We start from the raw sequence: 17411 nt of genomic DNA on the forward strand, positions 1-17411 counted from the left end.
AACTGGGAGCACTAAATTTGCTGTGTCTTGCCCCGCCCACTTTTTAGCACCCGGCTACATCTTCCCACCACCCAGCTGAAAAATTTCTGGGGCGAACACTGCTTTTGTTTTTTCAGTACAACTAGTACTGAACAATCCAATGTTTGTTTGTAACATGGGAAGCTCCATACACTTATCCATGACCCTCGCCCAACTATCCCCAATCCACCCTCCACTAGTGTCTGACCCCTGACTATCCTTCCTGCCACCTTATTTAACTGTCCAACCCCCATCCCCCCCCCCTTCCCGCCTCTGTCCTAGTTTAAATATTTCTCCACCATTCCCCTAAATCTTTTCCCTAGCACAGCTACAGGTTGTACCCCAATTAAAAATGTGGGACATGTGGGATGTGAGCTTATTTCATATGTAATTTCTTTCACTCTTAGTGACTAATAAATATGTTTATAGATCTGTTGAATCACCACCTCTTAAACAATGCCCAGTGTTCAGAAGCAATCATTGCTGGATCATCTATTGAAACACTTGAGGGAACTACACTAGAAGTTGGCTGTCATGGAGATGAACTCACACTCAACGGAAAAGCTATTATTTCTAAAAAAGATGTTTTGGCTACAAATGGAGTTGTTCACTTTGTTGATGAACTGTTAATTCCAGATTCAGGTATGAATATATCTTTATATTTTGACTTTATTTATGAATAATTTATTGTGTTTGGACACATATGTACTGTTTATTAAAAGCAAGGAAATATAAAATAATTATATGTAAGTACAGGTCATGAAAAAATGTTGCCTATTTACCTTATGTAGGCATGTAGAGGATAAATAAAAGCCATTTTACAACAGTTATTGCTGTTTTATACTCAAATAGCTGAATTCTGGCTGTACCGTTTCTGACCCACCTAACCTGTCAGTTAGAGCCTACCTTATTTACAGACTAGGAAACATCCGGCAACACCCAACAGATATTCACTGAGATGAGCAACACAAACCAGTGTACTTTATAAAGAAAATTGCATACAGGCAAGTGAGTTTGCTTTATTGCAGAATATACCAACCCTGTCTCTCCTGAGTTACAGAGCTTGCCTGTATGTATTTACAAAAAATAATCACTTAATTTCACATCACTAATTCCACATTAGTTACTTGTTTGATACAGTAAGATCATAAACAGGGTTTATACAAAACATAAAAAGGCACATGGAATGTCCTTTTACAAATGAATTTTAGATATGTACATTTAGAAAACAGTAATCTCATTTTGTGCTACTTATTTGTAGGTTCTGCTAAATCTGCAGTTGCTCATGCAGCCAAAAGATTATTATTATTATTATTATTATTATTATTATTGCACAGTATTTATATAACGCCATCAAATTACTCAGCTCTGTACATAGTCCATAGTCATGTCACTAGCTATCCCTCCAAGGAGCTCACAATCTAATTTCCTTACTTCAGTCTTTAATACAGTTTAAGGTCAATTTTTGGGGGAAAGCCAATTAACCTGACTGCAAGTTTTTGGGATGTGGGAGGAAACCTGAGTACCTCCCACATCCCAAACGCTTCCAAACGCAGCACTCATTCTCTGTCTCTGGCTGACAGAACATGCAGCACTTCCGGTTCTGCTCACACTGATACAGCACAGGGAGGAAGAGCTCCTTAAAGTAGCAGAGGCTATTTAGTCTCAGCAGTAATGGAGGCTGGTGCTGTGACTTTGCACGTGATTCCTTTGTGATTTCTGACCTGACCTGCTCTTGGAACCTTACTCTGCCTGTCTGCCGCCTGCCCTGACCTGTGCCTGGAACCTGACTTTGCCTGTTTGCTGCCTGTCCTGACCTGTGCCTGGAACCTGACTTTGCCTGTCTGCCGCCTGCCTTGACCTGTGCCTGGACTGCATATGCCAGCCACCTGTCTCTACACCAAGGCGGCTCCAGCCTTCCTCCTCAGGTAGGGTGACCCCAAGGGTCACAACCTGGAAACCCCCAGCAGCAAAGAGCCCAGGAGCCTCCTGGCTACTGGCCCATCACCCCTTGCAGGGTGCCCTGGTGAAGACCTTCTTAAACTTCGTGCCTTGGGTGATCCTGTTCTACTTGCCTGAGGAGATCCTGACAGATAGTGTCCTCGCCGAGATTTAAACCTGGGACCAAGCGCTGCAAAGGACTAAGCACCTACCATTTGGATGGTAAAAAATACAGGAAGCTTGATCTTTCTGAAGTTTTATCTTACAAAAATCCCATAGATCAGTGGTCCCCAACCTTTTGGACATCACAGACCACTAAATTTACGGACTCCGGGCAGAGCCAGACTTACAGACTCCGGCCAGCCGTGTGTCATTTAAGCCGTGTGTGGAAGAAAGTTCCCCTACAATGACGTCATGATGCCAGAACCCACCCACTCGCCCATCGCAGGCTTTGACCTAGTGTCTAGAGACACAATCCGCCCACCACACTGAGCCTGCGATGCATATGGGAGACATGGTCCGTGGCTCTGTCCAGTGCGCCCCCCCCACCTCTGGTGGGTGCACCGGCCAGAGCCATGGACCACAGTTTGGGGGCCGCTGTCAAAGATTCATTAGGCTAAGAAGTGTTTCTAACATTAAATTTTAAAGCAAAACAATTGCTACATACTTTTAAAAATGTATGAGAAGCCCTATTGTTTCATTAAGGCATCACTGCACAGCATTGTCTTATATGCTGACTTATACCATTTATGGATGATGATACATATAGTATGATACATACAGTATAGGCAAAAAAGTGTTTTTCCTTGCATTCTTCTGGAATGCAACTGGATGCTAGCAGAAGAGCTATATATTTTTCTTTTTTTGTTTTTTCAGTTTTAAATTTGATTAGGACTGTGCAAGAAATAACTTGGCACATCTGTATTCTGTTTAATTTGCATTTCCCAGCAGGTTTATAACACTAGGTGTGGAGATTTTTATGGCTGTTGTCTACAGCTAAATGAAAATGATTATTATTCACTGTATGAATGTATTTCTAGATTTACATTTTTTTTCTTTTTTCTTTTACAGCTAAAACTTTATCTGAACTTGGGAAAGATTCAGTTTCCTCTATAGCTATTGATCTGTTTAATCAAGCTGGATTAGGCTCTCACCTTGCAATAGATGAACGAGTCACAGTGATTGCTCCACACAACAATGTATTTAAAGGTTTGTCTTTTTTTATATTTCAATATTTTATTAAAGTTTTCATATTGAAAAAACAAACCAATTACAGTATTATCATTAGAAGAATTAACGGACACAACATCTATGCATTGTCATCAGAGCATTAAACACTGTCAACTTTGCCCAACCGTAGGTATGCATTCCCTTTCTTTTATACAGTAAGTATTTTGCGTATTAAAAAGCAGTACATGTAAACCGGGAATGAAAATGTTAACATCAGTTATCAAAGGTATAACAGTGCTGAAACCAAACTCGTGTCCTAAGCATAGGATAAAACAAACAAAGCACCTAATACTAAAGGTGCATACACGCTTCCAATTTTTATCGTTCCAATCGTTCCAAAAAATCATTTGTAAAAAAGTAACCAACGACGCCGACGAACGAGGAAAGTTGTTGGAAACGAACGACCGGACCGGCGGATCGGATTGGGCGACGATCGTTGAACATCGTTCGTGTGTACGGTCGTTCGTTGATCGTCCATGAGCTGAGCATGCGTAATGAACGAATGTTCGTTCACTTTCCTGTCGTGCACATAGTTCCTCTATCGCTCAAACGATCGTATCTATTGTGTGTACAATATCTACGAACGATCGTGTCGTTATCTCTATGTGCAGGATCGGTGCTATACGATCGTTCGTAGATATCGTGCAGGATCGTTCGTCGTTCGTTTTCCAACGATAATAATTGGAAGTGTGTACGTAGCTTAAGGGAGGGAACATAAGACAAAGGAGACAATAGACAAACAAACAAGAAAAGATAGGAGAGGAAGAGGGGGAAAGAGGAAGTGCAATTCAGGATTCTAGCCAGTTTAACAAGCCTAAAGTCAATTTCACAGCGCGTGCTAGCTATAAATCATTGAAAGAAATCCACGGTTCCCAAATATCCTCAAATTTATCCAACAAGTTCTTTAGAGTATGAGTAAGTCTATCATTTACCATAATCCAATTTAATTTGGCAGTGATGGGATCCAAAGGTATCGAGGACGACTTCCATGCCTTAGCCAGTGAAATCCTTCCCACCAATAAAATTACCTGACCAATTTCTTTGTGGGTTTAGGCAGGGCCACAGCAATCTTGTTGAACAGGGCCGCCTCCACTGTGCTGCAAATCTCTTGATTTAAAATTTTAGATATCAACTTAAACACTTCGTCCCAAAACCTTCTCGCAATCGGATATGACCACCAAATATGTAGCATGGAACCCCTGACATCACAGCCTTGAAAACACTGCAGAGCTGCCGATGGAAACATCTTTGCTAATCTAGCCGGGGTGAGGTACCACCTAAGTGCCACCTTGTAATTAGCTGCCACCACAGCGGAATTCCGAGATATCCTGGAAAGAGAGTATATCATATCCCACCACTCTTCCAATTCCCAGGTGGTGCCCAGTTCAGATTCCCAGTCTAGCATGTATTGCAATTTAGTGGTAGGGGCAACTAGGGCTAAGTATATGACAGAGATTTGACCTCTCGTGGAGTCAATGGAAGAACATGTGCTTTCAAACGGGGAAGATCTCATAGGTCTCGGGGCCTGTCCAATTATCGAATTAATATATGAGATCAATGGCCTATAGCGAAAATATTCCGTGAACGGAATTTCAAATGCGCTGGTTAAGTGGTCCCATGTGAGGATTGCCCGGATATCTATCAAATCCTTCACCCGACGAAAGCCTTCAGAAATCCACCAATGAAAGTCAGCCGGTCGTTGGTCCGGCGGGAAGTCTGGATTATTCCAGAGTGGGGTCAAGGGTTTATGTCTGGAGGACAATGTCGGATGGTCCCTGAATTTGCTCCAAAGCTGAATGGAGTGAGATAAGGCCGGGCATTTTATTGATCCCATCGAGATTATTGATCCCCCTAAGATTATTTCAAATATGGCACTCCCAATCCTCCCATGCGTTTAGGAGCAAATAGGGTTTCTTTTCGAATTCTGGCCTTTTTTCCTGCCCAGATAAACCTCATTACTCTAGATTGAAGGAGTGCTATCTCCTTCATAGGAACCTGAACAGGAATGGTACGAAATAAATAAAGCAATCTGGGGAGCAGATTCATTTGAACAGCAGTTATGCGTCCCAACCATGAAGGAGGGGAAAGGGACCAGCGCCTGAGGTCCGCGTAAAGTTTTCTAAACAGGGGTGCATAGTTAAGTTTGTAAAGTGCACTATATGTAGGGGTCAACTGAATGCCTAAATATTGAATAGAGTCTTTGTGCCAGCTGAAGTCAAATTTGTCCTGAATCACTGCCAACGGTCCTGCGGGGATATTTATGTTGAGGGCCTGAGACTTAGTATTATTGACTCATAGGCCTGAGCACTGTGCAAAATCATCTAGGAGTTCCAGAAGATTGGGTAAAGTAGTAATTGGAGAAGTAATAAACATCAAGATATCGTCAGCAAATAGGGCACATTTATGTTCAACCTGACCACAATGAATGCCTTTGATGTTAGGGTGCATCCGCATAGCTATTGCCAAAGGTTCAATCGCCAAGGCAAATAAAAGAGGCGAGAGAGGACATCCCTGTCTGGTCCTTCTTTTAATAGGGAGTGTTTTAGAAAGAAAACCTCCCAATGATATTTTCACTTCTGGGGAATTATAAAGCGCAGATAATACACTTGTAAACTGGGCCCCAAAGTTCATCCTGGAAAGAACCTGAAATAGGTATCTCCATGATAAACTGTCGAAAGCCTTTTGGAGATCCAATGACAGCAACATAGCTTGACGTGGGAGACCTCCGTCCCAGCTAGAGTTAACCACTGATATTAGGTCAATTGCCCTTCTCGTTTGGTCTGGAGCCTGCCTATGTTGCATAAAACCCACTTGATCTGGATGAATATATGTGCCTAAAAATGAACCCAATCGGGTCGCCATAATCTTTGTCATAATTTTTAGATCACAATTTATCAATGAAATGGGCCGGTAGTTAGCTATCTCAGAGGCATCTTTTCCCGGTTTGGAAATCACACTAATAGATGCTCTATTGGCATCGCCCATCAAGAAGTTCCCTTCCCGTAGATAAATAAAGTAACCAATCAGATGCGTGGCCAAAACCTGGCTGAATGTTTTATAGTACAAGTTGGAAAAACCATCCGGCCCGGGCGAGCTACCCAATTTATTGACTTTTAGAGCCCCATTCAGTTCCTGGATTGTAAACGGACGTTCCATTATCGCTTTATGTTTAGGATGCAGCTGGGGGAGTTCAATCCTGTCCAGAAACCCTTCAATCCCCATTTCAGAAACAACTGCCTCGGAGCTGTATAGTCGACCATAAAAGTCTTCAAAGGCTGCCAATATTTTTTCAGGGTTCTGAGATAACTTACCATCCTTGATCTTAATTTTAGGAAGGGCATGGGACCTAGGTCTAGGGTTAAGCTTATTAACCAATAGGCTGCCTGGTTTGTCGCTCCATAAGAAAAATTTATGAGAAGCCCAGCGTATTGATTTCTCAGCCCTAGTCGTCAGGAGCAAATTAAGCTCAGTGCGTTTGGCCTCCAATCGGGATTTCAATCCGGTGTCAATCAATTTAGTAAGTGTCTTTTTGCTGGAAGTCCCTATCTTGATCAACTCCCCCGGATATAAGCTTTATGAGCTTCCCAGTTAATCGCTGGGGAGGTCTCGCTTGCCACATTATTTGAAAGTAGCCAGTTAGCAGTGAATCTATTTCCTGTTTTACCAATGTATCCGACACAAAATATTCATTAAATCTCCAGCAGAATCCGACCTGAGGCCGGCTAAAGCCCGTTAGATACAGAGCTAAGGGATCATGATCGGACCAAGGGGTTGACAAGATACGGGCCCCAAGTACATTAGGAATCATGTTAGACTGGACAAACCCATGATCAACACGGGAGTATTGGTTATGGGCTGCTGAAAAAAAAGTATAGTCTCTGGCTGATGGATTTATCTCCCGCCAACAATCTATGAGGTCATATTTTCTCAGCAAAAGTGATAAGTCATGACTTTTTCTGGGAGGGTCCCTATATCTGCTTAATTTAGATTTATCCAAAATATGATCCAGAGCCAAATTAGAGTCACCTAACAAAACAAGAGAACCCTGCACTTTGGGCCAAATCTCATTCAGAAAAGCACAGAAAAAAGTTAGTTGACCCTCATTGGGTGCATAGTACGAAATTACTGTAATGAGCTGTGATCCCACATAACCAACCACCAACAGGAATCTGGCCCCTGGGTCCCTAAACACCTCTTGAGGTGCGAAATTCAAACTCTTCCATAAACACAAAAGAACCCCACATTTTTTCCTATCTGAATTCGCATGATAAAAGATAGGATTATTTTTATGAAAGTATCTTGGAGCCGAGTTTTTCAAGAAGTGTGTTTCCTGTAAAGCTAGTATGTCCACCTTCAAGGAGTTATAGTAGTGAAATGCTTTTGACCTCTTGATAGGGGAATTAAGGCCTTGAACATTATGGGAAAGCAATGTTAGTTTTGTAGGAATTGGATTTACTATAGGGGGTTCAGTCATCACGACTATTTGGAACAGTTAGCGTCATGTTTACACTTCCTCTTAGGGTGGGGAGGGGCATGGAAAAACCATGGGGGAACCAGAATAAAGAAAAGCACACAGAAGACAAGTAACAAACAGAGGACAAACAAAAAACAAGCAAACCGCACATCAATAAACGTTGTTGTAAACCAAGGAGGATCGGGTCCCTCCCTGACCCCCGGGATCCAACCGATCCCGGACTCCGGGGGGAAGCCTCACCACCCGTGCCCCTAGGGAGAGTCTAGCCAGGTCAGAACAAATAAATAAGACCCGAACCAGAATCCCTGTTAGTTGAGGGCATGTGTAACCCCCCAGAACCCATAGCCCACCAAAATATAGATACTAAGACACGTGATCCCGTCAAACCCAAATTGGCAAAACAGTCAATACAGCAACCTTTAGAAATCACATGTTTGATGATGGCTCGGCAGCCACTGAGAGTATAGCAGAGGGAGAAAACAATATTAGGCAACAGCAGATCGACTACCAAAATATTACAATCAAGTCTTTGCCAGCAATACAAAAACAGCCTGAAAAGCTTAGCAAAAATTCCGCAAAAAGCAATGAAGAAGTAGTCATCAAAAAAAAAAATAAAGTAGAAAAAAAGAAAAAACCTGTTACAGGATAGCGTCCCATCGATAAAGTCAAGGCGTCTTCTGAGAGTGTTTCCCAGACGTCTTGATGGTGTTCCATAGCGGATACAAAGATGTGGGAGCTTCTTTATTCGGCGCATGGGGGGCATCCGCCTTCCGAATGAGTTCCAGTTCTTTAAGAAGTTGTTCAACTTCTGCAAAGGAGGAGAAGGAGAAACTCCTTCCCTGAAGCTGAAAGATCAATTTTAAAGGGAAAGCCCACCGATATTTGATCTTGTGGTCGATCAATACTTGTAATGGGGGTTTAAGTGCCCTCCTGCGTTGAATAGTAAATGGCGTGATATCGGTGAAGATTTGTACCGGATGGCCTTCCATCTCAATGTGATCCATGCCCCTGGTTACTTTCAACAGGGCCTCTTTCGTAGTAAAGTAGTGAGGCTTAACGATTACATCTCTGGGCAGGCCATCCTGCCTAGGCGCAACTAAAGCTCTGTGTGCCCTGTCAATTACAAAATGTGATTCAGGTAAGAGATCTTGCAGGAAACGCCTCACAGCCTCTGTAACATCTTTCACTGATTCAGGGAGACCCCTGATCATAAAATTTTTTCTCTGAGATCTGTTTTCCATATCATCAAGCCTAAGCTGCAAGTCCTCAATCCGATCATGTAAAATCGAAATTTCCTTGGAATTTTGGTTAACTTGTGTCACCGTTTCATCTACTTTTTTCTCAAAAATATCAATTCTGTTGCCCAGATTCTGTAGATCTTGGCGCAGTTCAGATGTAATAGTCACGGTGACCTTGGCCAATTCTGTTTGTAACAATTCAGCCAAATTAAGGTACAATCTGTTCTCTGCCAAAGGAAGATCAGAGGAGGGTGATGAGGGTATGGGGTCCTGTGTCAGACCTTTAAATCTGGACCCATTCACAGGGGTGAAGATGTGAGGGCTCTGAGAAGACAAATCCTCTCTTTGTACAGGCTGAGAGTCCTGCAGCACAGACAGGGGCCATGATGAGGGGGGAGGGGGGGTTGTGAGACACTGATGCAGGGGGAATCCTGTGTGTCTTGAACGCTGGCTGGGGAGGAATAAGGAGAGCTCCCTTCCCACCCCTTGTCCACCGGTTCCCCAGCTTTACCTGCGGATGACTTCAGCTCCTTCTCCATCTCTGCAGAGCCTGCAGCCACGTGCATGTCCTGGGGCGCGGCCATCATGGATGCCGGCCGCTGGGACTGTAAGCGGGGATTACGATCCTTAAGCTACATACACACAGCAGATTTTTATCGCCCGATAATCGGCATCGGCCAAATATCGGGCGAAAATCTGCCGTGTGTACAGTTGGTGTCGTCCATCGTCCGAACGACCGTCCTGCAGGATCCACGGATGATGGACGACAACCGATCCTAATGAAAGGGAAGGGGGAGAGCGTGCAGCAGGGTGCCGCTCCGTCGCTCTCCCCCTTCCCTCTCCATAGAGCATGAACGGTGCTGTATGTACAGCACCGTTCATGCATCCTGCAGTCTCCTTTCCAACGACAAAAATTGCAAGTGTGTACGCAGCTTTAGACTTAACCCCCGACTTGCCAACCATCCTCAACAGCAGGGGAGAGACGTCCGGGGCCTGTGCTGTGCGTGGGTGGCGTGTCTGCCGAATGCCGCTACCATAGGAGCCTGCACGGGGTCCAGGGGATGCCGAGCCGTCTATTGAGCGTCCTCCATAGACGGCGGCGCATGCGCACTCCGGTTTGCTTTTTATTAAATGGCATTTTTACCTTTCCTTGGTTTCCTTGGTTTTGCCTTGATTGCTAAAGAAGAAGTTATAAAACAGCTCATGGGGCTACTTCAAATTGCAATGGTGCTAATAAACATTTCCATGGTCTAAAGGGACATAAATAATGATGTTTTTTGTACCCTTCAAAGAAGGCCATCAGATGTAGTTGGTATGAACATATTTGGTCATGGTTTACGGTACCAATAATACGCATGTAAACCTTCCTGCTGCGTTTTTATGCACTTTTACCAGCATTTTAAAGCTTTTGCCGTTAAACCACTGGAAAATGTCTGTGACGTGTTACCCTGCATTTTTACTGGATTTACGTTTCAAACACTTATAAATGCAGGAAACTGAGAAAAAACACGAGAAAATGCCCCCATTGAAATCAGTGGATGCATTAACCCGCATTTTCTTGCGTTAACCCTGCAATTTAATTTTTAAAACGTTGCAAGGAACCTTATCAAAAATGCTTAAAAATGTGCCTGAAAGAAACACCTTGGTGTAGATTAGCCTATTGGAATGCATGGTAATTTCAAACATGGGCTTTTAAAGCCTCAGGTTAAACGCTGGGGAAAATGTCCATGTAGACTAAGCCTAAGTACTGTCATAGTGGTTCTTGTATGCAAATTTGAATGTTACAAGAAAACTTAAATGTGGTAAAATTCAGTTATAGCTTACCGATTACATTACAGTGTTCCTCAGCCACATTAATTCAGTGATTAATTGTGATTATTTTCCATGCATTTCTAAAAGTTGCAAAGTGGTACCACTTGGAATACCGGATTATGTTACATAGATTTTCACAGATTTACATCCATTCTGTAAAAAAATGTAAGAGGTGATTGTAATTCCCAGTGTTCCCATTATTTTTCCCTTACTTCTTTACTTACCTTTAATCCCCCCCCCCCCCACTCACCTTTCAATGTTTCATATATATCAGTCCTTTTGGCATGAAATAAAAAAATAAAAACGTGTGAGCAGACAGGTTGTATCTGCTAAATGAACTGGCTTTCATGCTATGTTTGAATGAACGTCCTATGTTTTGTGTTATTCCTATGTTATTGTACTTCACTTAAATATACAAATTAAAATAACACTACTTATTTTTACAAAGTCTGCCTAAAAATTCTGTATTTTCTCTCTCCTCCTTATTCGAATTGTTAAAATTATAGGCTTGGCAAATGAATAGTTTTTGCACATTCTGATTTTCTTTTTGGACACCACTTTTCTTTACTTAAAAGTGACCAACAAAAGATTTTGTTGATATGTTTTTCTCTGATTTTCGTGTTTAACAATCTTAGCTTAAGGGTATAGTTACTGCAAACTAAGAAATGTGATTAGTCAGCTAAGCATAAAGTATTTATTGCTTTTTTAAAAAGAAACATTATATCACAGACAAGTTTCTTCAGCTTTTTATGGTCTGTGCCTCTACAAGCAAGTACTTGTAACAGACCTTCATTGGAAAAAGGAAAGGAATGATATGCTACAGCTTTATCCTTGTAAAGTGCCTCACATAGAAATCTCTAAAACTGGTTAATTATACCACCAGAAAAATACTTATGGTGCTCTTCTGGTACTTTTAAAATGCCTTAGAAACCTTTCTAATATGCTCAAAGGGCCACTAAAGATAAATACCTTCTGCAATAAGATAAACTTACCTGTCTGTTTGCAGGAGATTTTTTGATTTAGATAATAAACATATTAAAACAGGAATCTGTATTTTCAAATGTCTTGTCTGGTGTTTCCATGTTACCCTTTCATCAGCAAACATATAACAAATAGAGATGCGCAAAGCTAAGAGTTTACATTCCTGATTTTCAGTGGCATTTTGTTATTTTTGGTTCAATGTAAAATGAAGGTCATCTTGGCAGTTTTGTAAGGGTGCTTTTGTTTTTAAAAGGATGCTGAGGCTTACGGTTTCTTTTAACTGTCATGAACTTGTTATTGTACCAAAAAATAGTTTAGGTTTTGAACAACAGAAAAGGTTTACATACATTTTAGATGTTACTGGTATTGTTATACTTTTAATGTCAGTTTATGATTTTAAGGTCAATGTTAGTTTAACCTAAAACGAAATAATGGTAACTCTATTTTTATGTCATAAAAAGGCATTGCACAAGTACTAAGGAGTCTTTATCTTTAAGCAGTAGGCCTTTCAACCACCTCACATTTCACAGGTTGGCATAGAATGTTGCACCTTTTGTTCTCATCACAGGAATCAGTACAGAAAACATCCTGAAATATGAAACTATTATAACTAAATATTCCAACAGCTGTAAAATATTGAGAGCTATCATAACCATCTTTGTTCGGCTTCTTAATACCCTTACCATTTGCAAAGAGGTCTCTGTGGTCTTCCTAGAAAAAAAGCACATTTCAGCACATTTATAAAGAAAAAAGGCACACCAGTCAATACATGATATAGGCGATATTTGTTACTAATTAAAAACACATTTATGGTTATCTGTTTATGTGAATAAGAAAGTCATTGTTTAGTCTATTATGGTGGCTAAAGTGAAGAAGTTTTTTTCTAACAACTTTGTTCACAACTATACTTGGTGTTAGTATATTCTTGGGTATTTTTTTAGAATGGCCATTGCACAAGTATACAAGATGCAAATATTTAGCTAAGACCCCTCCATACAGAAAAAAAGGGTAGAGAAATTGGGAGTGCATTATTATTAAGATTTAAAAAATAGTCTACTTGCAGCATCCCAGAAAGTTTTTTGGCTCACTTAATTTGCAGGATGCATTTTCGTTTCAGGGACAAAGCTCAGGAATAGTTCACCATAAATTGTCATTATTGCCCTGGGCTTGTGGCTATGTCTTGTTATAGAATTACTAAGGTATTTGCCTGATTTTATGATTTTGTTGAAGTTGCTGCTACGTATCTGTTCTGCTTTTAAAACATGATTAAAAGTCAAAAATCCTTTTTTTTTCTGGCCTTAAGCTGAATTTATTTTTTATTCTGCTATAAATGTGGAAATGCAGTTGAGGTGATCTAAATTCGCACTGCTTTAAATAGTTTATATCATACTGAAAGCTAACACCAAAGATCACTTATGAAAGGGGATTCCTTTGGTAAACTTTTTTCTACATCAGATTTTGCTGTTGCAGCTATGAAAATAAAATTCTGACTGGGAATTACTACAGAGAATAAACATCCATATTTTTATAGATCCTATTTTTTTTTTAAAGAACCTTTTCCACAGATTGCTTCATAATTTATGTTAAAGTAGTAGTATTATAGTATTGTCACGTCTATACTTGCCTTGCTTTTTTAATATTGCGCCTACACTATGGTCCGGCCTACCACTGGCTCAGACCCATTTGTTCATTTGAACCAGGTCTGTAAGTGACTGCATTGCAACCAGCCACTTTAAAGAAATGCAGTGGGTGGTTACTGTGGCAAAAGGATTTGCTCACATGTGACAAAATAAGATCCCACACACCTGTCAACTCAACTTCTTCAGACATTCCTTTTTTAATGATGAATATTCAAGCCAGCAGATATGTGTTTTTCCACAGGTAGATATCCAAGCAGTTATTGTCTTTGGATCTGTGCTACGATTATACATTAAATTAAATAAATTTAAAAGTTGAGTTGTGTTAATGTTTCACATAAATGTTACAACTTTTGTACTTAGATGGAACACCAAGGGTTGACAGAGACATGACCAGTTTACTTCAGAATCACATTATAAAAGATCAACTTTCTTCCAAATATCTTTATCATGGACAAGTTCTGGATACAATTGGTGGAAAAAAACTGAGAGTATTTGTATACAGAAATGTAAGTATTTATTTAAAATATACTGTATCTTATTTCCATGTGCTTGCAGGAATTATATACTGAGTGCCAGAATAAGGAAAAAAGCCAAAATTAATTTTTACCCAGATGGTAACGGGTACAATATTAAAAGGGTTGACAACTTTTATTTTTTATTTGCCTATCTACTCTTTTATTATTTTAATTTATAGCTGAACTTCAAAAAAAGGTTTATTATCAGATCAGAGCCTATTTTTTAAAGCTGTCCAAGACTGGAGAGGATACACTTTTATCAGTGAACCTGGGTGTTCTAAAAAATCTGGAATGGATCTGATTCAGGAAACATTTACTAACAAATATCAAATGGTTTTTTAAAAATTAATTTCAGGTTTGCAGGATCACCCAGGTTCACTGATAAAAGTGTATCCTCTCCAGTCTTGGAAAATTGTAATAAATCAGGCCCTGAGTACACAAAAAAGAGTCTATTTCTCATAAAGTGTTCAGATAAAAGATTCCCAATTTTTTTTCCTGATTGCCACTTTCATCACCCCACATTTTATAAATAGGTAATCAGCTTTTCTACAATGACAATCAGTGATTGATTTCTGTATCCTTATTAGGTTAAAATAGTACATATATGTTAATTATCTCCACATGTAAATGTTTTTAGACTTACATATAATTGTAGCACCCCCTAGCAAATGTACCTTCATTGCCTTAAAAGTGGTGATCAGGGCGTTTTGTTTCAAACACCATCTACTACCTGTCTGCTTGACCCAATTTCCTGATCTACTCTGTGCCCTTTTCTCCACCCTCTCCCCCGTCCTAACCAAACTATTTAAGCTCTCCCTTTTAACTGGTATCTACCATGCCAATATTCTCCCTATCCTGAAGAAACCCTCACTAGATCCCTCCATACCTTCTAGCCACAGTCCTATCTCCCTTCTCCCATATGTTTCCAAACTTTCTGGGCACAAAAGACTCACCGATTACCTGAGCACCAACTCTTGACCCTCTCCAGTCTGGCTTTCTAGCTGCCCATTCCACCGAAACAGCCCTTACTAAAGTGACCAATGACCTCATCAGAGCTACGTCTCAAGGCAACTTTTCTCTCCTCCTTTTCCTTGATATTTCCTCTGCTTTTGACACTGTTGATCACCCCCTTCTAATACAAATCAAACGCTCCATTGGTATCAGTGACACTGCTCTCTCTTAGCTTGCTTCCTATCTGTCTGACCACTCCTTTCAAGTTTCTTTAAATGGTAATTCCTCCTCTCCTACTCTCCTCCTTGTTGGTGTTCCCCAGGGGTCAGTTCTTGGATCGGTTCTCTTTTCTCTGTACACCACCTCTCTCGGTAGTCCCATATCCTCCCTTGGCTTACAGTACCATCTGTATGCTGATGACACTCAAATCAACCTGTCCACCCCTGACTTATTTCCCTCAGTCCTGGATAAGGTCTCATACTGCCTGTTGGCCATATCATCATGGATGTCTGACAGATTTCTGAAACAGAACTCATCATCTTCCCCCTCTCAAATTCTAAATCTCCCCCTGACATATTCCTAACGGTTAACAACACTGTAATTTATCCCTCCCCTCAGGCATGTTGTGTGGCGTCACCTTTGATTCGGCCCTCTCATATACAGCTTAAATTCAGGACAATTCCAGGCCTTTTCTTTTTCACCTATGCAACATCTCTAAAATCCGCCCCTACCTTTCCCCAGAGACCACCAAACTTCTTGTACAGGCTCTTATCATATCTCATCTGGACTACTGTAACTTCCTCCTCTGGCATTCCACTAAACCGACTCTCTCCTCTACAATCTAATTTGAATGCTGCAGCCAGACTCATCCATCCGTCCCACTGCTCTTCTTCTGCTGCCTCTCTTTGTAGTTCTCTTCATTGGTTTCCATTTCACCTTAGAATCACATTCAAGCTCCTGTGCTTTGCCTTCAAATCCCTACACAGTTCTTGTTCCACCTTTCTGACCGGGTAAAAAAATACTCCCCTAGCCTCTTCGCTCCTCCAATGACCTACTAATGACTTCCTCACTAATAATCTCATCACACGCACAACTTTTCCAGAGCTGCCCCAACTCTCTGGAATGGCCTTTCTCGTCCTATTCAACTTGCTCCTACTTTCTGCTCATTTAAAAGAAGCACTCAAACTCCATTTTTTAAACTTGCCTACCCATCTTCTTCTGTCTTTGGAAATAGCCACTACATATCTTCTCTCCTATTGTGTGTTACTTCCCCCACCTTCTAGATTGTAAGCTCTTGGGGGCAGGGTTCTTTCTGTTACCGTCTGTATTCGTCTGTCACTTGCAACCCCTATTTAATGCACAGTGCTGCGTAATATGTTGGCGCTATATAAATCCTGTTTATTAATATTATTAATAATAATATTAAAGATCCTGAACACCAATGTAACCAATGGCATTTGCGACTAAAAAATTGCGGAATACTAAATGATGATCATAATGTGGCTATCAGTTTGATCACCACGTAATGGGCCTGATGTATTAGAGTTTTCAAGACTAGAGAAGATAGACTATCATGGGAAGAATCTGGGTGATCCAGCTTACCTGGAATGGATATATCTTCTCCAGTGTTGGTGAGCTTTAATTAAATCAGGCCCAATGAATTTAGTGATTACCATGTTTCAACAGAGAAAGTTCTATTTTTCTAAAAACAGTGATCCCTTTAAAAAGTGGGGATCCTATTATTTGAATGACACTTTTATAATCAGTAAATAGTATTAGCAAAGCATAAGTTATTACCTAGTCCTATACTGTATGTAAGGAATCACCCCCTAATGGATGTACATCAAAAAGAAGAAAAATAGACCTAGTAAGAGGTCTACTGAAAAGAAGAGAGATTTTTTTGTGTATAATTGTTACCATGTGGTAACAGTTGTACCTCACCCTTTATAGTAGAAATGAAATTGTTATTTTGTTGTTATACAACCACGAACCAAAATATCGCAAAAGACCTTGTCTATTAATTTTTTATTTTTCAAACAGGGCAAACTAGAGTGTCATTTTATAAACATTGCCATTTTTGGTGAACAGTTCACCCTTCATAAAAAAAAAAAAAAACAGTTTAAGTCAAACATCTGCCAATTTTTATTAGTTTAGAAACATTAGATGTTTGTTTACATTAGATGATAAGCATCCAACGCTTTGCTGCAATGGAAACAATTAAAAAAGAGCTGTCTCTGTGGTTCAGTGTCTGTGTTGTGAACTTTGAAGATGAATTTTACTACAATGCATATAGCCACCAATGTGAACAAAGTTTAGTTTTAACAAGTTGTAACATTTACTGCTAGTCCAGATCATGCAAATTCTGCATGCGTAGTTATGACACAGGTTTACATAGCGATAGTATCCATAAATGTTGCACAACTTGACTTGAACTTAATCATCTTTTCTAGGCCCTTTGCATTGAAAACAGCTGTATAGATGCACATGACAAAAAGGGAAGATATGGTACTATGTTTATTGTTGACAAGCTTTTGACTCCACCTTCAGTAAATGTCATGGATGTTCTTAAAGCTGATAATCGCTTCAGGTACTAATCATTTTTGTTCTTATA

At 40.4% G+C, this 17411-nt stretch overlaps 1 protein-coding gene across 1 annotated transcript in view; it reads left to right on the forward strand.

Moving 5' to 3' along the window:
• TGFBI (transforming growth factor beta induced) overlaps positions 1-17411 on the forward strand; it is a 79752-nt gene that overhangs the window by 42491 nt on the left and 19850 nt on the right. The window contains exons 8-11 of the mRNA XM_072400818.1: positions 448-660; positions 3031-3168; positions 13695-13840; positions 17251-17387. Of these exons, the coding sequence (XP_072256919.1) occupies positions 448-660; positions 3031-3168; positions 13695-13840; positions 17251-17387 (634 nt within the window). The remainder of the gene's footprint in view (positions 1-447; positions 661-3030; positions 3169-13694; positions 13841-17250; positions 17388-17411) is intronic.

This window comes from Pyxicephalus adspersus, chromosome 2 (assembly GCF_032062135.1).
Source record: "Pyxicephalus adspersus chromosome 2, UCB_Pads_2.0, whole genome shotgun sequence".
Taxonomy (NCBI): Eukaryota; Metazoa; Chordata; class Amphibia; order Anura; family Pyxicephalidae; genus Pyxicephalus; species Pyxicephalus adspersus.